We start from the raw sequence: 23520 nt of genomic DNA, 5'->3' as shown, positions 1-23520 counted from the left end.
GGACTTTCAGGGCTGGCGGACTTTTGCTGACCAAGTGTTTGAGTTCCTTGGTCCACATTCCGCTCCCGCGAGAGAGAAGCATGAGAGAAGAACGGGTTAGGCCAGCTCTGCATATGATTTCCGGAGGAAAACCTAGACTCTGACCTGGGGAACAAACTGAAATCCTAAACTTGAGGACATTGGCAGCTGTGGGGAGCAGAGAGAGGCCTAAAGTCACTCCATATCCACAAGGAGAGCAATTTCACGCAGGTCCGGGTACAAAAAGTGGAGGACAGAGAGCACGAGGATACAGCGCCATGGGCAAGGCTCCTAGAGGCCAGAGAGTGGGGAGATCGGTGCCAGCAGGTGAGAAAGCTCCTGGCAAGGGGCCTAACGGAGCAAGGGGAGCTGTACCAGGCAGACAGAGGTCAAGCAGGCTGGAGCGGTCAGGGAGACTTCTTTGAGGAAAGGGGGCGGCGGGGGAGGGGGGTGGTCAGAGAGGTCTCTGAGGAGCAAGAAGGTCGTCAGGAGGCTCCTGGAGGCGGTGCGGCCCCAGGGCGCTGCCTCACCTGAGGCCCGGCCGCCGCGCTCTGGGCCGCCGCCTCCGCCCGCGCAGCCCGGGCACAGCTCGCCAGTACCACGAACCCGGATGGATCGCCGGGCGCGGCCTCCACCAGGGCCGCCTTCACAGACGTGGTGCCCAGGTCGATGCCGAGAGTGACCTGCCGTGCAGCCATGGCCGCGGGGACCCCAGGTCGCGTCTGCTGCGGTGGCGCCCCCTCCTGCACACTGCGCCCGGCACAGATAACCGGGGCGGAGCCTCGCCTGCCGCTCCCGCAGCCACATGCAACATGCCGGCAGCTCGTCTTCCCATTGGTCGAGGAAGGCGGAGCCCCGCGCACCCCTCGCGGCGGACCCGGCTATAGGCGGAGAGGCGGCGGAAGGCGGGACCTAGAGGGCCCAGTCCCGTAGGCAGGAGTTCTGGGATGGTGAAGCGCTGCCCCGGCCTCGCTCGCCAGAGCCGCGCAGGGTTCGCCGACAGGCGCTGGCGGCTTTGAGGGCGTCTGTGCCCCTAAAAGTGGCTTAATCCTCCCTCACTACCGGAGCCCCGATCCCTACCAAGGCGCCTGCGCCCCTCCGCTCCGCCCCAAGGCTGCCCAATTGTCCGGCTAAGACTCGTGAAAACTACAGCTCCCAGAGTGCATCGCGCCGAGATCTGCACTCGGCGAATCAGGTGGCGTGAGTCAGGTGACTTCTGGCCCGCCCTCACACAAAGTCGAGCCGGCCGCGGGAGGTAGTCCAGTCCGAGGTGGCTCCTGCGTCCCGTGTGTCGGTCCCCAGACCCTGAGAGGATCTCAGGTGAGAGCCGGCGCGGCCCCGACAGCCCCTCCACCCATCCCAGGCAGACCCCCGGGGCTCGGAGACAGGCACAGCAAGTCGGTTGCCCAGCCTGCTGAGCATCCAGCCCCCTTCAGCAGCCAGGGTTCCATCCCCTGCCACCCAAGTCCAGGCCTTGCGACAACGGGCAGCTCCCAGATTGAAGGGCCCGGGTGGTGGTGAGCGGAGACAGGGGACACCGGGCTGCCGAGGTCGTACGGGTGGCACTACCCCAGTGCAGGTCCGAACCCTTTCCCCGCCTTCTGCTTAGTTGCCTCCTGAATCTGAGTCGCGCAGTTTGCAGAGTGCTTTGGAGAGGGGAGACCCTGAGAGGACCGTTCCGGGAACTCCTGTTGGCGTGCTGAGTGCTGGGCTAGGCTCCGGGGGGAGGTGGGCAGAATGAGACCCCGCACTGCCCTCCGAGGCTTTCAGGCTGAAGGAAGGGGGAACCACTGGGCTCCGCCTTTTTCAACAACGTTGAGGAAAGTCGACGCTTTTTGCGAGCCTTCTGGGTGCCTTGGCGACAATAGTTATCACTTTACATCGTTGGTTCTCAACCTCTTTCCTTATCAATCCCCCACCACCACCATGAGATTTTAACTTTTTGTGGCCCTTTGGAGGGCCACAAAGCATATTTTACATTTCATCTCATTCAGGTCCTCTGCTGTAGTCCTCACTGTCGCTGTTTTCGTGAGGAAATTGAAGCTTGAGTAGGTTGAGAAGCACCCCAAAGCCATACAACTAATAACCCAGGCTCAAGCCTGTGCGGTCTGTCTCCAGGACACACATTCCTTGCCACCGTGGGTATTACTTCTGCAAGGGAAGGAGACCCAGGGAGTTCCGGGTTGCGGAAGAGTTGACAGGACTAACTCAGATACCTGACAGAGAAGCTGCTGCGGGAGACCCCTGAGCCCAGGTTGCTCCTGGGAGGGGCTTGGGAGTGGGAGGCTTCTTGAAGCAGGTGGCATTTTAGTGAGACCTGGAAGATAGACCTTACACAGGAAGGACAGCATGCCAGACCGAGCCCATTGTGGGGAAATTCTCCATTTCTATCTTGTAGCTTTCACAAGACACTAGTTATACTGTATATTTATTAATCTGTTCTTTTTCTGACGTTTTAATTGACTTACCTCTCAGTGTCTTTCTGTCTGTCCTGACATTTTCCCTCCAAGGTGTCTGGGGGACTTTGGGGCCAGGAGACTTTTGCTGACCAAGTGTTTGAGTTCATCGGTCCACATTCTGCTCCTGCGGCATGAGAGAGGAGCCAGTTAGGTCTGATTGGGCATCTGATTTCCCTGGGAAAATCCCGACTCTACCCTGAGGAGCAAACTGAAGCTTAAACTCAAGGACACAGACAGATGTGAGGAGCAGAGAGCGGCAAGAGCAAATGGAAGGCTTGAGGTCACACCATGTACACGGGAGAGCAGTTCCCTGCAGGTCTGGGTACAGAAAGTGGAGGGCAGAGAGCACGGATACAGCACCATTGGCAGGGCCCCCAGGGGCCAGAGAGGAAGGAGATTGGTGCCAGCAGATGGGAAAGCTCCTGAGATAAGACCTAATGGATCAAGGGAGCTGCAGCCAGCAGAGAGGCCCCTAGAGGAGATGGGCAGGCCGAGGTCAGGCAGGCTGGAACAGTCAGGGAGAAGTCAGGGAGACTTCTTTGAGGAAGGGGACTTCTTTGAGGTATTTTGGGGAAACTGATAGCACAGTGGTAGTTTGCACACAGACTTCTCCTGGCTCTCCCACAGTTTGCAGGAATCCTCAGAGGCTGTCAGGAGTGGGAGGATGTGGGCGCTACATGCTGAGGCATACCCATGCTGACCTGCCCCACTTGACTCGTGCTTCACGAGCCATGCATTGGGATTGTGGGTATGCAGCAGCCCACCTCCCTCACTTAACCACTGAGCTGCTCCAGGGCTGATCTGGGGCTTTCCCTTCACTGGGTCCCCATTGTGAGTGGTCCCTGCCAGTCCTGGAGGGGTGACGTTTGTCAAATGAAAAAGTCTTAATCCTGGGACCAGCCCGGTGGCCAAGTGGTTAAGTTCGGGCGCTCTGCTTCTGCGGCCCAGCGTTTCACCGGTTCAAATCCTGGGCGCAGACATGGCACAGCTCATCAGGCCATGCTGAGGTGGCATCCCACATGCCACAACTAGAAGGACCCACAACTAAAAAGACACAGTTATGTACCGGGGGGCTTTGGGAGAAAAAGGAAAAGTAAAATCTTTAAAAAAAAAAAAAGAAAAAGTCTTAATCAACGGTCAGTTGGTGTTATTAGCCATAGGCTCATATCCCAGGACAAGGAATGAAATTAATTTTGTTAAGTTTTATAGGTTCACAAGGTCAAATATCTGACCAAACTTTTAATAAATTTTTGAAAAAAAGAACCCAAGCCAATAAAACTGCATTCTTTCTGTTAACTAGATTGCAAGAAGCAGTTGAAGAGGGGAAAATTCAGCGTTTGTCCACTTCCTCAGAGTGGAACCTTACACAACCCACTTAGCCTCTCTGAGCCCGTTTCCCCACATATCAAAGAAAGATAAGTCCTCCCTGGGGTCCCCTTGTCGAGCTGGTGATGCACAGCCCATGAGGTCACAGGTGTGAAGTGAAAGTCCTTTATGAACTGTCCGTGCCATGGTTCCAGGTGACATATTGTCCACTTGTTGCTGAGCTGATCCAGCTTGAACTTGAACTTCTCTTGCTGTTTGTTTTTCTTCCTAGTTCTTTGAAACGGAGGAACATGATAAGGCGTTGGCTGATTATTTTTATCCTTTCTCTCCTGAAGCTCATAGGGAAATGTGGTAAGTTTAGAAGTGGGTCATCAACTTTGTAAAGAGGAAAACTGTGTGTAGATTAAGAGCCTGACCTGTTTGTAGCCAAGAATTTGGGACTGTCCGGTCTGTGCCTGCCTCCCTTGGGTCAAGCGGCCACTGGGGTGGTGGAGCAGACCCAGGTCTGGGATCCAGGAGTTTTACAAGGAGCCAGATCGTTCCACAAATAATTGGCCTTCTGTCCCAGGGTCCCTGTTACCTTTTCTCTATCACCAGAGTCCAACTGTGGAGCTCCAACAATCTGGGGTACTATGTATAAAGAAGGGTTTGTGCCCCTGCCTTGTGGACTTCACAGAGGGAGTTATGGGTCCTGAGAGATGCTGCCTAAGCAGGTGAGGTGGCCACCTTGTTGCACCTGGTTCTACCAGGCACAGACACCTGAGGAGTGTGCCCAGCATCCCCTTGTGAGATGAGAAAACCCTTCCCATAGAGAGGAACTAAGGAACAGGGCACAGCAGCCCAAGCAGGGCTGGGGGCCTCACAGACGCAGGCCAGTTATGGAGAAACACATCAGGGTTTGTGCATCCTTGTGAGGCTTGACCTTAGAGGCCTGCATCATTCTATCAGTTCTCCCACTGCCCAAAATATTGCTGAAATTCCTTCCACAAAAAGCTGTGTTTAGCACTCCTAAGACACCAGGCCCATTATTTTGGCAGTTGTCAAAAATCAAATACATCTTAAAACCCCTTACTAAAGGTTTTAAATGAACCTTATACAAACAATACATATCCTGCGTAAGCTTCCCAAAAGCCAGGCACAGTGACTGCATCATCACTGGTATCTGCCTCTTGAATCTCTGAGAAAACAATAGTTATCTGATCAGTTCTTCCAGGTTTGTTAAACAACCAGTCGTGTTCCTTTGCAGTCACACGTTATGGATAAGCAGTTTCCAGGTGAGGTTGTCGGAACATGATGCCCGGTGTTTCTCAGTGCACATGCCGGAGCCCCACTCCAGACCTGCTGGATCACATTCTCTGGACTAAGGCCAAGTGTGTGTGTATGCGCATGCACATTGGCAGGCTTTAAACGAAGCTCCATTAGTAATGCTAATGCCTTGGCCTAGGGAAGAAGAGCAAATCTAGCACCACTACCTCAATTCTACAGAGGGGAGACAGGCCCAAAGAGGGCAGACATCTTCCCCAAAGTCACAGAGCTAGAAAGTAACAAAGATGGGCCCTGTTCCATTTTATCACTTTGCCTCCTTTCCTGAATATCATTATAAAAGAATAGTGAAAACCACCATAAAAATCAAGGAACTGGACTTGGGTTTCTGACCTCATTCTGACTGCCTATCTGCTCTTTTCTTTGGAGACTGATCATCAAGGACCGTAGGTGAGGTGCTTGGCCTTCAGAGCTTTTTGTCTCTGACTTCTTTGGGTGGAATCTGAGGCACTGTGACCTAGCGGCAAAAACCTGGGCTTCGGTCCAGACGGGCCTAGGTTTGAATACTGCCTCCACCATTTCTGAGTCGTGTGGGCAAGACACTTTCCCTGTTGGGATTCTCTGTTTCCTTATATCTGAAATAGGAATCATGTCCACCTCTCACAGTTGTAAGAATTTGAGAATGGGAGTTAACAGTGTAGGGGAGTGGCCAGCATGGGGTGGGGAACACTGTAGGGGACGTGCCAGTAAGTATAGTCATATGCCGCATGACGACATTTGAGTCAACAACAGACCACATGTACAACAGTGGCCCCGTGAGATTAGTACCATGTAGCCTAGGTGTGTAGTAGGCTATACCATTTAGGTTTGTGTAAGTATGCTCTATGATTTTTGCACAATGACACAATCGCCTAACGACACATTTCTCAGAATATGTCCCTGTTGTTAAGCAACTCATGACTGTATTAAAAAAACACTCTCCTTACGGGAAATTTGGAGTCGTATCATTAAGACTCGTTAGGTAATTCTGATGTCCTGTCCAGGGACTGTTGCCCTGGGGCAGACTTTAAAATGTGCTTTCCCAGGATATGATGCCAGCTTCCTAACTCTCCCATCTTGGGCTAAAAAATGTCGTGCAGTGTCTACGTGATGAGAATAGTTACCAGCAATTATTTTGCACTCAGGTCATATGGAAGGTGTGTCACGAACATCGCCAAACGTTATCTTCACAGGCCCCTGTGAGATAGGTAGTGCTATTCTCCCCTTTTTACAGTGAGGGAACGGAGGCTCAGAGAGGTTAAGTACCTTCAGCAAGGAGGTGGGCGAATCAATCTCAGAAATGTGTCCCCGATAATGGGGACTCAGGAATATTTATGGGGTAGGGGCAAGACGGTCTGAAGTGTGGGAATAGATGATTGGAGGTAAGGAGAAGCGAGGTAATTGATGATCTGCGCAAGCGTAGTCAAGGTTCATGCCTCTTCATAGGATGCATGTTCACAAAATGGCAGCATTGCCATGGTCTGAGGGTGGAGATTTTAGCTCCTTGACGTCAAAAAGGTCACTTGTCAAGCAGGTCCAGTTGATGGGTTGGTGGTCTCAACCAGCCTGAACTGGACTCTCAGTTCCTGAAAAACTCAAGCACCCCACCCATTACCATGGTGACCCAAACCTCAGAGATGTCACCTATAGGATCGGTTTTAGTAATGCCCTAACTACTTTTGCAGACAAACAACTGGGTATAGTTACAGTAAGTTGACCCCCTGGGTTCACTAGGAAGTGACATAGCCAGGATGGAACTGTGTAACCTCAGAGCCCAGTGTCTCAGCTGCTGAGCACTGCCGTCCTCTGTGGCACTAAGTGAGAGGGAAGTAAACATTGCCTGATCTGGATCTATTAGAGTTAACGGCCTCCTCTTTTAAAATGCAAAGACTGTGGAAGAGCAAAGGCCATGTGGATCTCCCACTCACTCTGACCACCATCCCAGCAGAGCCCTAGGGACTGGAGGTGTGGGTGGCAGCTGGCATCACTTTCAGCATCGCTGTCCTGGGCACCAGCTTGTCAGGGTCTTGCTTATCTGGTGTGGTCCAGGGTGGGGGGATAATGACAATTACAACACGACACAGCAGAGGACAGGACTACCGAAGACCTCAGACTGAAGGAGTCAGCTTGGAGCCTGGCAGACACAGGGGAGCGAGCCTGCATCTGCACTCACATGCAGGGCTAGCATGGAGAAGGGCTCCGAGAGGCTCCGAGAGGCCCCAGGTAGCAGAGCCAGGCCCAGGGATCCAAGTTCCAGGCTGGCCAGTTCCCATGAGGAGGTGAGGTATCACCCCTAAAGGTGTCCAGGCAGATGAAGGGACTCTACCAGGCAGGACTGTTGACAAGGGGACTCAGGCGGTTTCAGGTTGAATTAGGGGGCTTTCAAGTTCCCTTCCAATGTGAGCATCCAAAATTTCAGTTCTTTATCTTCTGCCTTTGAGGGGCCTGGGTAGAGGAAGACACGGCCCTGCCTGCAGCCCCTACCCCCACCAGGACCACCTTCATCAGACTGGGCGCCTGCTTTCCCCTGGTGGGCCCCTTTCCTGCCCCAGTCTAGAGTCACATTACACCTTAGGTTGTGCATAACCCTGAAGGCCTTGAGGTAAGGGAGGTGAGGTGGACAGGTGCCTGGGGCTTTGAGTATCCCTGGCGGTGGGGAGGGGGAGGGATGCGTAAGTTGCCCAGAGGACACAGGAAGAAGTCAGAGGGAGGCTGACTCACTCATGTTCTGTGGCCAAGTTGCTCTCAGATATTTGGCCTCCCAAACCTGCTTCCTCCCTCACCCTGAAACCTGTTTGTCTACCTCATCCTGAGTACCTTAATCCCAAGAAGAAACCCCTGATCGTGAAAGTGTGCACTGTTCCCCAGTGTCCCCCAGCCCCCCAGCTGAATCAGTGTCAGGAAGGGAATCAGGGAATGGGTTGAGCTGGGTGAGTACGGGAGCCCAAAAGGACTTCTTTAGAGACAGGTTAGCTGGGCCCCGTGTGTCTGTGAGGTGCCGGCAGGGGCTGGACCAGTTCTGCACGAACTCCACGTCCAGCTCCACGAACTGAAAAGACCTGTGTGATTTCCATCTGAAAGGGTAGGTCAAGTCCACATTTTCCAGTCCCATGTGGTGACTTGAATTCCTTTGTGACGGTATTTGGGCTGCACAGTTCTAGAACTATCTCTGGGTAACTCAGCTGCAGACCCTCAGAGCATGTCAGTGGGGGAGGAGGAAGCTACAGTGTGTCTTGCTCAGGCCTGTGTCTCCCTCTGTCCGTCTCTGCTAGCAGAAGGGGAAAGAGCATAATGAGGGCTCGGGTTTCCAGTCCCATCACTCAGCCTCTCAGAGTCCTTGTGGCTTCACCTAGAAGATGGGGGTTGTCACGAGTCAGAGCTCCTGAGTTCAGATGTCAGGGGCTCCCATCCAAGTTTCTCCTCGTGGGCCTGACCCATGAGGGTTCTCAGAGTTCTCTGACGTAATGACTCATCATTGATTTGGGTCCTTCCAGAGTCAACAGTCAGCCTCACTGTTCCTCCCACTGTGAAGTTGGAAAATGGAAGCTCAGCCAACGTCAGCATTATCCTTCAGTAAGTTTCAGGCCCAGCTCTGTCCTCAGCCCAGTATTCACCCGTGGCTGGATCAGGGCAACCCCTGGTTCAGTCTGTTCATGTTTCCAATGTGATGCTCTTGCTTCTTCGCTTTAAGATCAGCCATAGAAAGAGAGACACTAGCCCTGGGCTGCAGACCGAGGCCCCAGAGTCTCTCCCCCGACAACTGCTGACTCTTTGTTTCTGGTGGGAGGAGGAGGAAAGCAAGGCTTTCCCCCAGCTGAAAAGAGTCCTTGAGTGACCAGCAGTTGATGCCAGACTTCAGAATGGTCCTTTCCAAGGCTCTAAATACTTGAGGAGAGCCCTGAAGGTCAGAGGGCAAGGAGCTGAGCTGCTGGCCAGCACTTCTGAGATCACGTCCAAAAGCAGAAGTGACTGAGCCCATCCCGTTCACATGACACTCGTGCTTAGTCTTGTCTGAGAGTCTGTCTTGGTGACCTGCTGGTTCAGGCGTGAGGGGGCCGACCTCATCCAGGCTATGCCAGGGAGCCTGCCTCCTCTTCTCTATCCTTCACTGCTTGTCCTACTCTTCCCTCCCAGCCACAAGGATTCCCCAAGATGAAGATCCGGGACCCTGTCCTTTTCTCTTTGCCCTTCTCCCTTTTCCTCACCTCTCCACGGAATTCTGATCTCCATCCAAAGCTCTGGTACCAAGGCTCCCTGACAGACCTGCGTTCCATTCCCAGCCTCTGCCACCTCTGCACATCGACACCTTTTATATCTCACGTACCATCCCCTCCCGACAACTCTCCCTTCTCCTGAACCCTTGAGTATCTTTCTGCTGCCTTCCAAATTAATTCCAGGTCTCTGAGCTCAGACTTGAGGTCTCCACGGGCTGCTCGCAATCGGACACATCTCCCAGCTTTCTGTGGACATGCTGCTCCCTCCTCAGACCTGACCTCTCGGAAGCCTTTCTCACCAGAGTGGATGCCCTGGGCCTGTTGGCCTCTGGATGTTCATTGGGCGTTCACAGCCAGTTTCCCATGTTCTCACCCAGCCCCAACCGACTATCTTGTCTCCTGATAAAGATAGAAAACTCCTAAGGAGCAGGGACCCCACCTCTCCACCCATCAGGGCCAAGCACATAGCACTTCCTAACCCAAATTGCTTGAGTTAGGAATGACAGGCCCAGTGAGAAATCCTGAAAGTTGGTTGAGATCTCACAGTGTCCTACTTGCCAGCGGTAATCAGACTCTTGTCCTCCACAGGCCTCCGTTAAATGCCACCTTGGTGATCACTTTTGAAATCACATTTCGTTCAAAAAATATTACTATCCTTGAGCTCCCCGATGAAGTAAGTAATGAATCTTAACTGATGGGTGGGGAACTGCCAGGTAAAACACATTGTAAGGAAGTGCTTATGGAAATAGGCCACCTTGTTTTTATACCGTGGGCTGCCCCTGTCCCATCATTCTAGAAATCTCTGGCTTTGGCTTTGTTGGTCTCTTTGAAAATGAGCATTTTATGCCATGTAGATGGAATTAGGGAGGTGATGGTAAGAAATCTGAGGCAAAAATGGTTCTGAGAATGTAGAAGAAATTCTTAAGGTGGTTTTCTATGACCTTGCTATTCAAAGGGCTGTCATGGGCCAGCAGCATTGTCCCTACTTGAAAACCTTTTAGAAATGCAGAATCTCGGGCCCCATCCCAGATCTTCTGCTTCCAAATCTTAATATAGATACCTGGATGATTTGGGTCCACGTGAAAGTTTGTGAAGCACTGTTCTGAGATTCCATTGGTTGAATGTTATTTCCAAAAACCAGTGCCAGAGGCTGTCAGGCATCATAGCTGTGACTATTCCTAGCCCTTATGCATTTATCTGTTAATATATACCCTGCTTCCACCTTACCGAGGATCTGCGCCAATTACCCATAAACTAGATAACATCAATAGGGGAGGCAGTAATGAACATCAATAGGGGAGGCAGTAATGTAGAAACTAAACGGGTTTTTTTAAAAAAACAGACAAGATGAATGCGGGGATGACATTGATAAACATGAGGCACATTTTGAGGCCTCATGGCTTCATCGCTGTGGAAATGGGCTGCCAATGGGCTCCGAGCTCTCTAGCAAGCAAACAGTGTTGAAGCGTGATCAGATAAAGAGTGTCTGCCTAAAAGGCCATGTGTGGGAAGGGAGTCTCATCTCATCCCATGGTGAGCACCACACCTCATTAGACAAGGCCATTTCTCACAACTTCTCCTGCCCCGGGGCCTGAGGCCTGCTGCAGGGTAGAAAGAGCCATCGGCTCTAACAGCATCTTCTAGCACTCAGCTTTCTGAGGTCTGGCTTGATCCACAGACTGCATGGCTAGTGAGAGGAAGAGAGCCATCCTACCTTCCCTCAGAGAGAAGCCAGGGGAGGGCCTGAGGGCAAGGCCATTATTCTGCTCAGAAAGTCTAACCCACAGGTGCAGGGGGGTTCCTGTTGGTTGGGTGGGTCCAATGGTTGTCCCTTTTGTTAGTAAGCTCCTAGAAGCCAGGGACCCTGTGTGACCTGTCCCTCCATTGCCTAGTACTTAGCCTTGAGCTGGGCACTGAGTGAGGCCCCAATAACTACATGGCACTGGACCAAATTCAGTTTTCCTAACAGGTTGTAGTGCCTCCTGGAGTGACACATTCCTCTTTTCAAGTGACACCTCAAAATGTTGGACAAGTTACTGTTTTTCTGCATGGGAATCATTCCAACCAGACCGGGTAAGCTGGGCCTTAAATGATGAGAAGGGAGGCAGTGGTGGGCACGTGGGAGTTTCCTTCCGAAGCCCAGCCTCAGCTCATCCCAGTCCTCAAATTCTTTCTAGACCAAGGATACGCTTCTTGGTGATCCATAGTAATGTCGTTAGCATCGTAGACCAGGTGATTGGCTGGATCTACTTTGTGGCCTGGTCCATCTCCTTCTACCCTCAGGTGATCACGAACTGGAGGCGGAAAAGGTACCCGCTGAGCTTTATCTGTGAGTTCACTTAGAGCCCGTAAGATGGGGGCATTCCAGTGAGGCTGTAGGCAGCAAGGGGTCACACTTTCCCCTTCTGCTCTTCTCTCCTCCTGCTCTTTCTAGAAAGTTGTCTGATGTGAAAGCTCTGACAGCCTAGCTGGGACTTACAGTGCCAGGCATTTGGTCTCTTGCCCAAGTCAGCCCCTCCCTGTGAAAGCAACAAAATGGGGCCTCTCAGTGAAGTGGAGGATGGGTGGGGAGGGGGAGTCCACCCAAATCTGTTCTGCCCATGGTGCGTCTGGCCCTGGAAGAATTAGTGTCAAGTCATGCTGCTGTGCAGAGTTGGGTCCTTCAGCCTTGGGGACTAAGCCATCCCACCTTGATCTTAAAGGCTAACTGTGCCTTGGGTTGCGTCTTCGTGCAGCAAGCCACACTAGCTGCGTGGGCCTCTTAGGGGACTGCTGAGCTGGAAGCCAGGAAGGGAGATGCCTCCTCTCTGCAGGAGGCCTCCAGCCTTCCCTCTGGAGCCAGGACTTGAGGAGGACTTGGACTTGAGGAGGCAGGAGACATCTCAGGAGGGACTGAGGGAGGAAAGTGGTTCCCAAGAATGGGGGATTGAGTGGCATCGATTGTGGTATGGAGAGGGATCTGAGGACAGTGCTCTCCTTGGGGTATCCGGGCCCTCCTTCTTGTGTTCTGAGAGCTCTGTCCCCTCCCATGTCCCCATTGGCCTCCAGTCTCAGCCCCTGCTCTGCTTTCTTTCTCCATCCCCCTCCCCCACAGTGTCGTTGGTCTGAGCTTTGACTTCGTGTCCCTAAACCTGACAGGCTTCGTGGCCTATAGTGTGTTCAACATTGGCCTCCTCTGGGTGCCATACTTCAAGGTATGGCACTGCCCTCCCACCGCAGCCCAGCCCAACCTGTGCAGTGGCCTGGCCACCCCTCACTCCCCAGCTTCTCCCCACCCCCCGAACAGGAGCAGTTTTTCCTCAAATATCCTAATGGAGTGAACCCTGTGGACGCTAATGACGTCTTCTTCAGCCTGCACGCAGTCACCCTCACCCTGGTTGTCCTGGTGCAGTGCTGCCTGTACGAGGTAAGAGATGAGCCTGGCCCTCGCCCCGCCTCGGGCTGCCCGGCCCAACACCCACCCCCACCACCACCACCCACCCTTACCTACCATTTTACACAAGACATGGAAACCCTCAGAAAAGAAATGTGTTTGCTCCCTCAGCACCTGCTTACTGGGGCCTACATAATAGGCCAGGCCCTGTGCTGGGCATGGGGAACACCCCGTGAGCCCAAGCCCTGGGGCCCCCGCAAGTCTAGGGAGAGGGACACAGAAGGTGGCAGTGGCACCCCAGCAGGCTGAGAGCTAGCAGGGAGGGGGAGGAGGGCATCGAGGAAGTGGAGCTTAATTGTGGCCCATAGGATAAGTGCAGTTCCTGTGGTGATGGGGAGGAAGGCCTGGGTGGGGCACCCACAGCTCGGGGGACAGAACTATGAAGGCTATGGGGTAATGAGAGGAACCGGGAGCTGATGGGTGTGGCCAGGGTTCAGGGTGCCAGTCGGGGGAACAGGCTCGTGAGTGTCCTGAGGGGTCTGGAGTCCCAGGCCGAGGAGCCAGGACTCAGCCTGTTGCGGGAGGGCTGTTGGGTGTCTCAGCAGGGAAAGGCACAAATAGCCCTTTAGTGTCTCGGGGCATCACTGGCAGGCACATTTCCTTCCCTGTAGGCCCACCACTTCCCTCGGAGTTCCCTTCACACACTCAAGGCCAGCAGGGGCTGGTTGGCACCCCCCTTCATGAACCTTCTAGGTTTTCTTACCCTTTGCTTTGAAGCCTGAATGCAGGGGGCCTGCTTTGGGGCCATGCCCAGGGGATAGGTAGGAGTGGGGATTGCTTCCAGAGATGGTCGGGCTCCATGTGGGTCGTGGCACGAGCCTGGGCTGGGATGAGGTGCTGGGCATTCAGAATGTTGGGGCTTATGTCCCCTGAATCCTTCACTCCTGCTAGGCTCTGGCAAGTCCAAGAAGAACTGAAACAGAGACCCTGATAGTGACAAGAGCATGGTTGGTGCTGGGGGTGCTGGGCTCTTTTCCCTGCTCCTTGCCTCCCCTCTCCATCTCGTCCTCAGCGAGGCAACCAGCGCGTGTCCTGGCCTGCCATTGGCTTCCTGGTGCTCTCGTGGCTCTTTGCGCTCATCACCATGATTCTGGCCGCAGTTGGGGCAACCACCTGGCTGCAGTTCCTCTTCTGCTTCTCCTACATCAAGCTTGCAGTGACGCTGGTCAAGTATTTTCCACAGGTACCTCCACGGCCTTCTGTACTTTTCACATGGTCGTCAGCATAAGAGGGGTGAGATATGGACCCTGGGCCCTGCTCCTGGCGCAGCTTCTGGCTGGGGCAAGGATGTGGGTGGAAAGCCACATGGAAGCCACCAGCCCAGCAGGAGCAGGGCTGTGCAGAAAGCCAGCTGTTAGCACTGCCCGCTCTTCCTGGAACTGAGAAGCACAATGGAGACTCCTCTGAGCTCACGCTCGGCCCTGAGTCAGGGGTTGTGCAGGTTGCTTCCTGTCTCTCTGTCCCAGCTTTCCTAATGACTTCAGGTCTGCACCCCCTCTGCCCCTCATTACCACAACCAACTTCCCTGACAAGTAGCAGCAGAATACTCCAGAAAGACTAGGTGGAGGAGGGAGCCCGCCACTGTGACCTCCACCTCCCCATCCAGAGATGTTTTCCTCGGAGGTCCCATCCAGTGTCCTCCTGGTAGGCCTTTAGCACGCTCCCTCGAGTACTCAGACAGTCCTATACAGATCCGGACTTAGAGTTGAACACATCTTCCCCCACAGCCAGAATGGCCCGGGACAGGGTCAGGTATAAAATAGGTACCAACTGCAGGCTCCATCATGAATCTAGGGTCTCACCCCATTCCCAGTGGAGAAGCCTCTTTTTCAGCCTCCCCAGCACAGGGAACCTTGTGTTCTGTGGGCTCAGGAAGGAGGCAATTTTGGCCAGAGTCAGGGCCAGTCTCCTGGAGGGCATGGAAACAGAACCAACCTTTAAGGATGACAGGACTTAAGTCTGTGGACCCTGGAGGAGGGGGTGTTCCTCCAGGGGCAGGCTGCCCAAAGGCATGGGTGGAGGAGCATGGGAGGCAGCCAGGAGCCCATGCTGGCTGAGCAGTGTTGAAGCGGGGGAGGTCTTGAGGGAAGGAGGCCTCAGTCCCTGAGTGTGAGAAGGCTTCAGGCTGGAAATCTGGGAGGCAGGAGCCCCAGTTGGTGATGTTGGGAACTGTCCAGGACTGGAGAGGGAGCAGCAAGTATGGAAGACAGTAGGAGAGGACGAAGAAGGGGACTGACTGCCAGCAGACTGGGAGAAGACCACTACAGAGGCCCAGCTCTATTCTCCCAGGTGGTAGGAAGGGAGGTCGCACCAGTCGGAAAAACCCAGAGGGTCCTGGTGTTGGGGGAAGGATGTGGGGCACTGGCGGCAAGAACAGGTATGTCCAAGTGGACCTGCTCACTAGACCTACGAAGCCCAAAATGGAGGCCGCAGAGCCCTGCCAGGGTTGAGGTGGGAGTTAAGTCCACTCTACAGATGGGGAAACTGAGGCTAGGAAAACTCAAGTAACTCTCCCAAGGTAACAAGCTCCAGTAGCGGAGCTGGGATTGCAAGCCAGGCATTCCAACTCCCAGCTTGTGTTCGTAAGCACAGTGTGAAGTCCAGGCTGAGTTTGGGGAGAATCTTGATTGGAGGTGAGAAGAAAAATCAGAGTCGCTGGAAAATCAGGATAGGGCTTTTTCCCAGAACAGGGAGGGATGAAGAGGATGGAGAAGCAGCCTCCGGCCCTCCCTTGGAGTCGTGAGGTGCCGGCATGGGAGGAGGAGCGCTGTTTGCTATGCATGCAAATGAGACCCACCCGAACTGCTCTCCTCTCAGAGCCTAAAGGTCACTGTGTTCCTTGGAGCAGAGGCCTGAGCACATGAGTAGGAGGAATTAGAGCTGCTCTTGTTTGGAGTGGTGGTCACAGGGTGCATGAGGCAGCCACTCGGCCCCCTCACCGCCCTCCATCTGTCTGTCTGTCTGTCTGGCCCAGGCCTACATGAACTTTCACTACAAAAGCACAGAGGGCTGGAGCATTGGCAACGTGCTTCTGGACTTCACTGGGGGCAGCTTCAGCCTCCTCCAGATGTTCCTCCAGTCCTACAACAACGGTGAGTCAGCCAGCAGGCAGCCCACCCACCCAGTGGGCTGGAGGCACAGGGCGGGCCAGGCTTCCTGGGCGCCCCCTCCCCACCGCCCTCTTCAGCCACCCCACACCGGCCCTGCAGCCTGGGAATCCAAGCCGATCTCAGCCCTGAAGGTGACTCTCAGCTGGAGGATTTGTGGTTTCCTGGGCAGATGAGGACCCCTACCCCCTACAGCCCCACATGCTCCAGCTGCTTCAGGAGCTGCCACCCTAAAACCGGATTCTGTTCCCTCTGTCTGTTAACAGACCAGTGGACACTGATCTTTGGAGACCCAACCAAGTTTGGACTTGGCATCTTCTCCATCTTCTTCGATATTGTCTTCTTCATCCAGCACTTCTGCTTGTACAGAAAGAAACCAGGGTATGACCAGCTGAACTAGCACCCAGGGACCCAGTGTAAACGGCCTGGGCCCTGTGCCCACCAGGAAGGCTGGAGAAGCGGTCTGAAGTGCAGGGCTGGCTCAGTGTGCCGACAGTGGAGAAGCGCGCTCTTCCTCAGGGCCAAACGCCTTAAACAGAACCAGCCTGCCTTCATCCAGGACTCTCCCGGGCCAGGGAGGAACCTCCCTCTGGGACAGACACCTGATTCTGCTTTCAGATTAAAAGCCAGATCGCTGGTGGCCTCTCCCAGCCTCCCCAGAGGTCTTAGCCCCTCCCAGGCCTTACCAGCCAGGCATCTGGCCCTCCTGCATCTTGATGCGGCCATCTCTATTTTCTTTAAGGCTTCAGGCAGCACACACAGCACGTCCCAGGCAGGATTGGGCACTGAGCTTGGAGCCGAAGGCCTTGCCCCAAGCAACCAGTGTTTCTAGGAGCAGCTTGAGAGACTGACCTTGCAGCTGGGAGAGTCAAGAGTGCTTTGCTGCCACTGCTGTGTTCCAAGAGACCAAGCAACCAGGTGCCATGGGCAATGGACTCAGGTGCTGGTGCTGGTGCTGGTGCTGGTGCTGGTGGTAGAGGGGCTAGGATTTGAGGGTTAGGTCGTGGGGTTCCTTCTCTGAAAGCCATGTTCTCTGAGCACTCACCTTCCTGACACTCACTCTCCATAACTCAACTTCCATGATTGCAATCACAGATGGGCCAGACCAGGGCCTGGTAATGAAACTATTTCTGAGCCTTGAGATCCCCAACAAATTGGTTTTGAACTAGGCCTGTGCCCAACACCCTCTGGACCTTTATCACACTAACCAGTTTGGATTTTCTGGAGGGATGTTTTGGAAGTAAGGGGCTCACTTTCTTCTGCTTTTTGCCTACCTTTACTTTCCTGGAGTCAGGGGCCCCATGTGAGTCCCTCCAACTGCTCCTCAGCCTGCGTCTGGAGTGCGGGACACACACACACCAGTCCGTGCCTTAGAGGCCTGTGGGACCTGCCAGACGGTGAGAGGAGCTCCCTTGGGGCGGGGCAGGCCCCTTGCCTTGCTTTCCCCAGACTCCTACCTGAGACTCACCAAGTTTTTTGCTGGTCAAGAGCCTCAGAGGAATTGAGACCACCTCACACAATCCTCATGGGCCCAACCCTCATCCCAAACTGCCTTCTTTCCCACCCCAAGCCGCTGTCCTTCCTGTGGCAGGAGGGGAGGGTCCCAGGATGTGCCTTGTTCATGCCTTGAGTTTGTCAGTCCACTCATTAGTGACTTTTTCACTAGGAGACCAATGTGAGGGGTCTAGATCCTTAATTAAAACCTGATTTGTCTCCTTTCTGCCCACTCTGAGCATTTGCCAAATGCAGGAGGTGGGTGTGTTCGCTTCAGAACCAAGTCCCTGGGGCTTAGGGAGATGGCCTTACTCCCTCCATGTAAGGAAACGCATAGGGCTGTGAAGTTCACTGACCCTGTGGAGGCTGCATGCTGGCCCAGCACTTCATCAGCAGAGCCCGCCTGGGTAGTGCATGACACCTGCCTGCTCAGGGCCAGGTAGGTCCCACAGATACCCTGCTTCTCATTACCAAAAGCAGCCACCACTGGGAGTGGGGGGATGTCTTATTTTCTAGATTCTTCTTTTATCTAGTTGTAACAAATATCAAAGAATTTAGGATCTTGTTTCCCTAAAGCAGAGACTGCTGCCTGCCGAAGCACGCACACCTGTTTTTTGGGGACCACCCAGAGTGTTACTAGGTGCCACACTCTAAAAATGGGAGATTCCAAATATTTGATATGAACACTGGAAAAGTCTGATTCCGCAGTGCTAGGGGGGTCCATGAGTGGCAACAATTCCCAGAGCTGGTAGTGCGGCCAGCGCTGGGCCAGGCAGAGGCCCGGAGCTCTCTGGCTCATCCCCATCAAATCACAGCTGCTGGAAACATTTGGGGTTACATCCCTGGCTTTGATAAACTGAGGGCTCTTAAGAGTGTTAGGGGGGCAGGTGTTTTTCCCATGAACCCCTTGGTGTCCATGAGGCCCCTCCCAGGTGGGAGCTGAGACTAGGTTATACAAGGGAAGTTGGGGGCCCCCGGCCCCAGTTCTGGTGAAGGTGCTCCCACGCATTCCCATAGACATAGCCCTGGCCAAGCACAGTGTCGGGTGGGCCTGGGAATAGCTGGGTTTTGACCCAGGGCCGTGGGGACCAGGTCAATGAGCCTTACAACCAAATCCACCCTAAGTGTCCCAGCCCTGTGCCTCAGCAGAGACCCCTGGTGAATTCCAGCACTGTTTATTGGGCACGCAATGGGTGTGGGGCAGCTTCACACTGCCCCTTTTCCACAGTAACCAAAGTAAGCCTTGTTCACTTGCTAAGAGTAGTTGTTTCCAGATGTGAATTAGTGAGCTAAATTCAAAAGTAGAATTGGCACCTCCAAATAGTAAGATAAAATTGCTTTGTATCAAAGTTGTGATTAAAAAAATACAAAAGTTAAACCCACAGGCATAGAGGAAAATGGCAATCCTGAGAACTACCCTGAAACGTCAGCCTCAAACCTCGTCTAAATCCTGTAAGCAGGTGAACCCTGGGGAGGCCAGCGCCCCTCAGGGGAATGGGGTGCGAGGCGGTGAACTGCGAGCCTGCCTGGCTTCCCTCTGGGTGAAGCTTTGTAGTGCCTCTGGCAGTGTGTCGAGTCCCCGCGGGGCAGCACAGGGAAAAGCATGGGCACAGACACTGTGCAGCTGAGACTCAGAGCAGGGCCAAGCCCCACAGCCAGGGCAAAGCGGGGGAAAGGCCACCCTGCTGGCATTTTCCAGCTTTGTGGCAGCTCTCAGGAAGTGGGGCCCCTGCTCGCCTGGGCACTGCTGAGGCCAGGCAGCAGGGTCTAGGGGCCGGGCCTGTGGCTAGACAGACTGTGACTCAGCTCCAGGCCCTTGTTTCCAATCCGCAATGTCCAAGGGAGACAGGTGGTCCCAGAGCCTCAGGTCAGTGGTGGGAGAGGGGAAGAAATGCCAGGTCAGGCCGCTGGGCCCAGCACTCAGCAGAAGCCAGGACGAGGGGCAGACAGAACGTGGAAGTGGTGTCACTGTACAAAGAGGCGGGCAGGCAGGCATCAGGGACCCAGCGGGCTGCTAAGACAGCATGGACTGCTGCACTGCTTTCTGCAGCGACTGCCGTGTCACCAGCAGGCGCACCACCTCTTCCGAGCGCTTGGTAAGCCGCTTCCGCGCCTGGTCGTGTGTGACCATGGTCATGTCCCAGCCGTTCACCTGGCCCAAGGAGGAAAATACAGGCCACCTCAGCCCCCCACTCGCTGGGATCTAGAAGCAGGTCAGGCTCTGTGGGGCCTGGGTCACCCAAGCAGGCCCCCAAGCTGATGTTCCAAGGTTGTGAGAGGCCACACACCAGAGTGGAGGCACACAGAGGAGAGAGCCAGCTTCCTCTGGGGGCAACGCCAGCATGAGCTCCAAATCGGCTTTGGTGAGTCTCGGGAGCCCCCCAACCCCCGAAGGCTTCAGACCCTCTGGCCAAGCCTTGTTTTCCTCCTTTGGGACGTCTGTTACCTGCATGATCTTGTCTCCAATCTGCAGCCCAGCAATTTCAGCAGGGCCTCCTTCGGATACCCGTGTGACATAAATACCCTGGAAAGACACAGGCCAAGTCAAATCCTTGGGTCACTGGACCAGCCCCTTATCCACAGAGCAAAGCCCAGCACATAGCATACTCCCAGCCATTCGTCTGAACCTACACCAAGCTTCCCCAGCACAGGCTGTACCCAGACAGCCAAGAGGAAAGCAGGGCTGCCCGCAGATGCTCCAGCCCCTGCTGTGGGCCTCCTGGGCTCTGTCTGGGCAGGCCTTCATAGGGCTGGGAGCCCACTCCCCACCCCTACTTATTCCCGCCAGATCATTTCTTGGACCCGAGAGAGGACTTTTTGAGAGAGATGAGGTCTGTTCCTTCCAGAAAGGCCCAGGAAGCAGAGACCCACCATCTCAGGCCTCTGTGTCTCACAGAGAGGTCTCAGGACCCTGGTTCCTCTCACCTTGTCTGTCTTGTCTTCTGAGAAAGGATTCTGGGAGGGATCCTGGTCAATTCCACCTCCAATGCTGAAGCCCAGGATTAAGTTCTCACCTTGACGCAGCTTGTGAATTTCAACTCTTTGCTGGCAAAGGAAAAAACTAGTTGGAGTGGGTGGGTGTGTGGAGAGTCAATCTGCTGTGTCCCTAGCAGCAGCCTCAGGCTGCTGGTCCAGCTCAAAGCTGTGCCAACGGGGTGGGGTCCAAGTCCCTCTGGAGGAATCCAGCAGGTCACCAGCCTGGGAGGCTGGAGGGTTGAGACTCAGAACTCAGCTACGTCAACCCACACAGCCGTCCGTCCCAACCTCTCCCCACTTCCAGCCTTAGTCAACAAGTGCTTTAAGCCCCTCCCGGCCCAAGAGCCAACGTGCTGTGGCTGCACTACTAGGGGAGGCACCACACAGGGCAGGAGGGATCAGGTCCCTAAAAAAATGCAAGCACCCTGCAGAGACAGCTTAGATTGCTGAGCCAGCCCCTGTCAAGGGCAAGACAGGAGATGCTCTGGAAAAGCAGAGAAGATCAAACTTGCACAGAAAGGAGAGGAAGGGCTATGTTGGCCAAGAGAGGCTTGAAGGTGCTGTAGGTACATGTCCACGAGACCGGAGTGTACAGCACAGGACCAGAACTGCGAGGTGAGCTGAGGCTGGGACCATATCAGGAAGGCTGTGGAGTGCAGGCCCACGAGACTGGCCCCAAGGGAGGGAGGTTCTCCCTAAGCCCCAGGCCCTGCTCTTGTGCAGTGTAGGAGGCAGAGGAGGGGCCTAGGGCTCACTCGCCATACTGGGGCTGTGATCCCCAACTGTGCCAGGCTCCTTTCAAATCCTTCAGCAGTCACCCTCCAGTCACCAGATGCTGGGAGCCAGACCAGATCACTCCCCCACCACGCCCCCCCCAAGTTGAGAGGTTTAACAGGAAAAAGAAAAGAACAAAGCAAAAGGTGACTTGATGGGGACCTGAAGGGCTTCACAAAGGAGGTATCATTTGTACCAGGCCTTGAGGGGGTGACCAGCAGTCTGGCCACCTGACCTTCATTCTGGGCAGCCCACTGAAGTTCTCAGGAGTTGGGCAGTAGGGCTGGTCATGGCCAGGTGTGATGCTAGAATGACATTCAGGCAGTCCATACAGACACAGATGTCTCACAGACGTGGGATGCGGAGGCCTGGGGACATGAGCTACTTGGAAGGTGAGATCAACAGAACTGGAGACTGCTTGTGGCAGAGAGGAGTCAAGGGGGGCACCCAGCCACCAGGCCTGGCTGAACACAACCATCTGTCAGATGGGGACCCTGGAGGGGAAGGAGCATGTTGAGTTGGAGTGCCAGGAGCCGTCCAGACAGGTGTCCAGAAGGCAGACAGATAGGGAGCCACAGTTCAGAGGACAGGCCAAAATGGTTTTAACATTCTCAAAATGTTAACTACATGGGAGAGGGCAGGGCCTAAGGAAGAAGCCTCCCCCACCCCATCCCCAATGTGAGAGACAAGAGGGAGAGACCAGACCCCACCCACCATGTTCAGACATTTTCCTAGTGTTAGAGGAATTGGGAGGGTCATGGTTCTACAGCTTTGAGGAAAGCCCAGGGACCAGCCATGACTTGAGAGGAGGAGCAGGAAGCATGACCCCTCAGGCCCACTGGACCTAGGTCCTCCTGCCCCAAGTGTGAGCTCCTCCAGGCCTGCTCCACCTCCTCCAACACACCTTTGACCCACCCTCAAGGTCAAAAAGCGTACAGGCCCTTGGACTGGGAGGCAAGGCCCTGTCACTGACTTGCTGGGTGAGGTCAGGCAGGTTACTGCCCGTCTCGGGCTCCTCAGCTACACCCATTTTTTTCCAGCTAAGGAGCAAACCTGGCCCCTTCTCTCCAGGACAGCTAGAGATCTGGAAAAGCCAGGCTGGTGCCACCAGGGTGAAGCTTAGCACAGCTGTCAGCTGGTCCAGCAGTGTTTCCTCCCACCCAGGCCTGAGCTGGTGCTCTAAGCCTCACATGCCACCTTTATCAGTGGCCGTGCCACCTTCTGACTGCAGGCGCTCCCCAGCACACTGCTCTGAGCTGCAGCAGCCAGTCCCATGGCCTCAGGGCAGGGACTTCCACCTGACTCATTGCCTGCCCAGCTGGCATTTCTTCTGAGAGATTCGGGTCCTTCCTGAGGGCTTCCTTTATGGCTGGGTAGGACCAGACCTCTCTAGGACTCAGTTTCCCCACCTCCGCCCCGGCTTTGGCCTCCAGGTGCGATCCAGCTGTGGCACTGGCGTCTGGGTCTCATGTTCCAGCGACCTTTCCTCCCTTTGTCTATTTGAATAGCACTTGGCACCCAAGCCAAGCCAAGCGGGGAGCCAGGGGACTGAGCAGACCCCAAGCACCAGGCAGGGAACCTGAACTTTGCTCCAAGGGCTGGGGATCCAGGGAAAGTTCGCAACAGGATCCAGCCAGCTGTAGGAGCCTTCGCTCTGGACCAGGCGGCAGTGGATCCAAGGAAGCAAGGCTGGACCGAAGGAGGGGTAAGGGGCCACTACACAGGCCCCGGCCGCCTCCACCCCCCAAATCTCCCTCTGGGCGGCGGCGCCAGCTGGAGCGGAGGAAGCACTTCCTCATTCCAGAGGCTGCGACTCATGGACGTCGGGGCCGGCGCCCGCCCCCCGCTGCCACCCAGCTGGGGACACAGGCCTGGGCTTTCCCGGACCCCTCAGCTGGGGCTTTCCTCTGCAGTCCTCCCCGCCCCGGCCGCCCAAAGGAGGCAGTGCGCGGGGGCTGGCCCCGGTCCGGCGTCTCAGGAGGCTCTCGGGTCCCAGCCTTCTCTGTCGCATGGCTCGGGGGATCGCGGCGCCGCTCGGGCAGAGAGGGACCGGAGCCCTGGCCTCAGGTTTGCAGGAGCCCCGGGTCCGACGCTTTGTCAACCTGTTTGGGGTGTCAGTTTGCCGCTCCGCAAAGTGGGGGCAAGCCAAGACGAGGAGGAGCCCACGCGAGCGCACTCACCACCACGGCGGTGACAGGCTGGCCCGGGATGTAGGACATCTCGACCCCAATCTGGGAACCAAGTACCGTTCAGCGGGGCCCGCAGCGAAAGTCCCGGTGGCCGCGCCCTCTGTGGTTAACAAAGGCAGCCTGGCTCGGTCCGCCCCCTCATGAATAGTTAGCAAATCCCCAGCCAATCACCGGCCGGAGCGCTGTTCCGCTTTCGGAAGTCCCAGTGCGTGCGGAGAAAGGCGGGGA

The 23520-nt window shown here is 55.0% G+C and overlaps 4 protein-coding genes across 11 annotated transcripts in view; 1 reads left to right on the top strand and 3 right to left on the bottom strand.

Moving 5' to 3' along the window:
- The window catches only part of SHPK (sedoheptulokinase), a 28597-nt gene extending 27648 nt beyond the window's left edge, over positions 1-949 (bottom strand). Inside the window, exon 1 of one of the 2 annotated variants that reach the window (XM_014832557.3) lies at positions 549-949. In XM_014832557.3, coding sequence (XP_014688043.1) covers positions 549-716 — 168 coding nt within the window. In that variant the 5' untranslated portion in view covers positions 717-949. The remainder of the gene's footprint in view (positions 1-548) is intronic. The other variant, XM_044744682.2, reaches the window with a different exon arrangement.
- Positions 72-18737, top strand: CTNS (cystinosin, lysosomal cystine transporter). Of its 7 annotated transcripts, none has more exons than XM_070482574.1 (12): positions 72-345; positions 4075-4154; positions 8600-8678; positions 9908-9992; positions 11289-11392; positions 11497-11628; positions 12414-12513; positions 12606-12725; positions 13765-13935; positions 15727-15844; positions 16126-16240; positions 16602-18737. In XM_070482574.1, exons 2-12 carry the CDS (start codon positions 4094-4096, stop codon positions 16708-16710), a joined length of 1194 nt encoding a protein of 397 aa, XP_070338675.1. In that variant the 5' UTR covers positions 72-345; positions 4075-4093; the 3' UTR covers positions 16711-18737. The 7 variants fall into 7 exon arrangements, with proteins under 7 accessions (XP_070338675.1, XP_070338672.1, XP_070338674.1 ...); XM_070482571.1 differs by having other exon boundaries at positions 207-345; positions 13644-13935; positions 16602-17573; XM_070482573.1 differs by lacking the exon at positions 72-345 and adding an exon at positions 1148-1338 and having other exon boundaries at positions 16602-17573.
- On the bottom strand, positions 18513-23421 carry TAX1BP3 (Tax1 binding protein 3). Its single transcript, XM_014832561.3, has 4 exons — positions 23284-23421; positions 20279-20398; positions 19800-19877; positions 18513-19505 (listed from the first exon to the last, which is right to left on the bottom strand). The coding sequence occupies exons 1-4, from the start codon at positions 23320-23322 to the stop codon at positions 19368-19370; spliced, it is 375 nt and encodes a 124-aa protein (XP_014688047.1). The 5' UTR covers positions 23323-23421; the 3' UTR covers positions 18513-19367.
- P2RX5 (purinergic receptor P2X 5) overlaps positions 20279-23520 on the bottom strand; it is a 30592-nt gene continuing 27350 nt past the window's right edge. The window contains exon 12 of the transcript XR_011493632.1: positions 20279-20398. The gene's annotated coding sequence lies outside the window, so the exon portion shown is untranslated. The remainder of the gene's footprint in view (positions 20399-23520) is intronic.

This window comes from Equus asinus, chromosome 13 (genome assembly GCF_041296235.1).
Source record: "Equus asinus isolate D_3611 breed Donkey chromosome 13, EquAss-T2T_v2, whole genome shotgun sequence".
Classification (NCBI taxonomy): Eukaryota; Metazoa; Chordata; class Mammalia; order Perissodactyla; family Equidae; genus Equus; species Equus asinus.
Note: the sequence above shows the minus strand (reverse complement) of the source record. Positions and strands in the feature narration are given on the sequence as shown.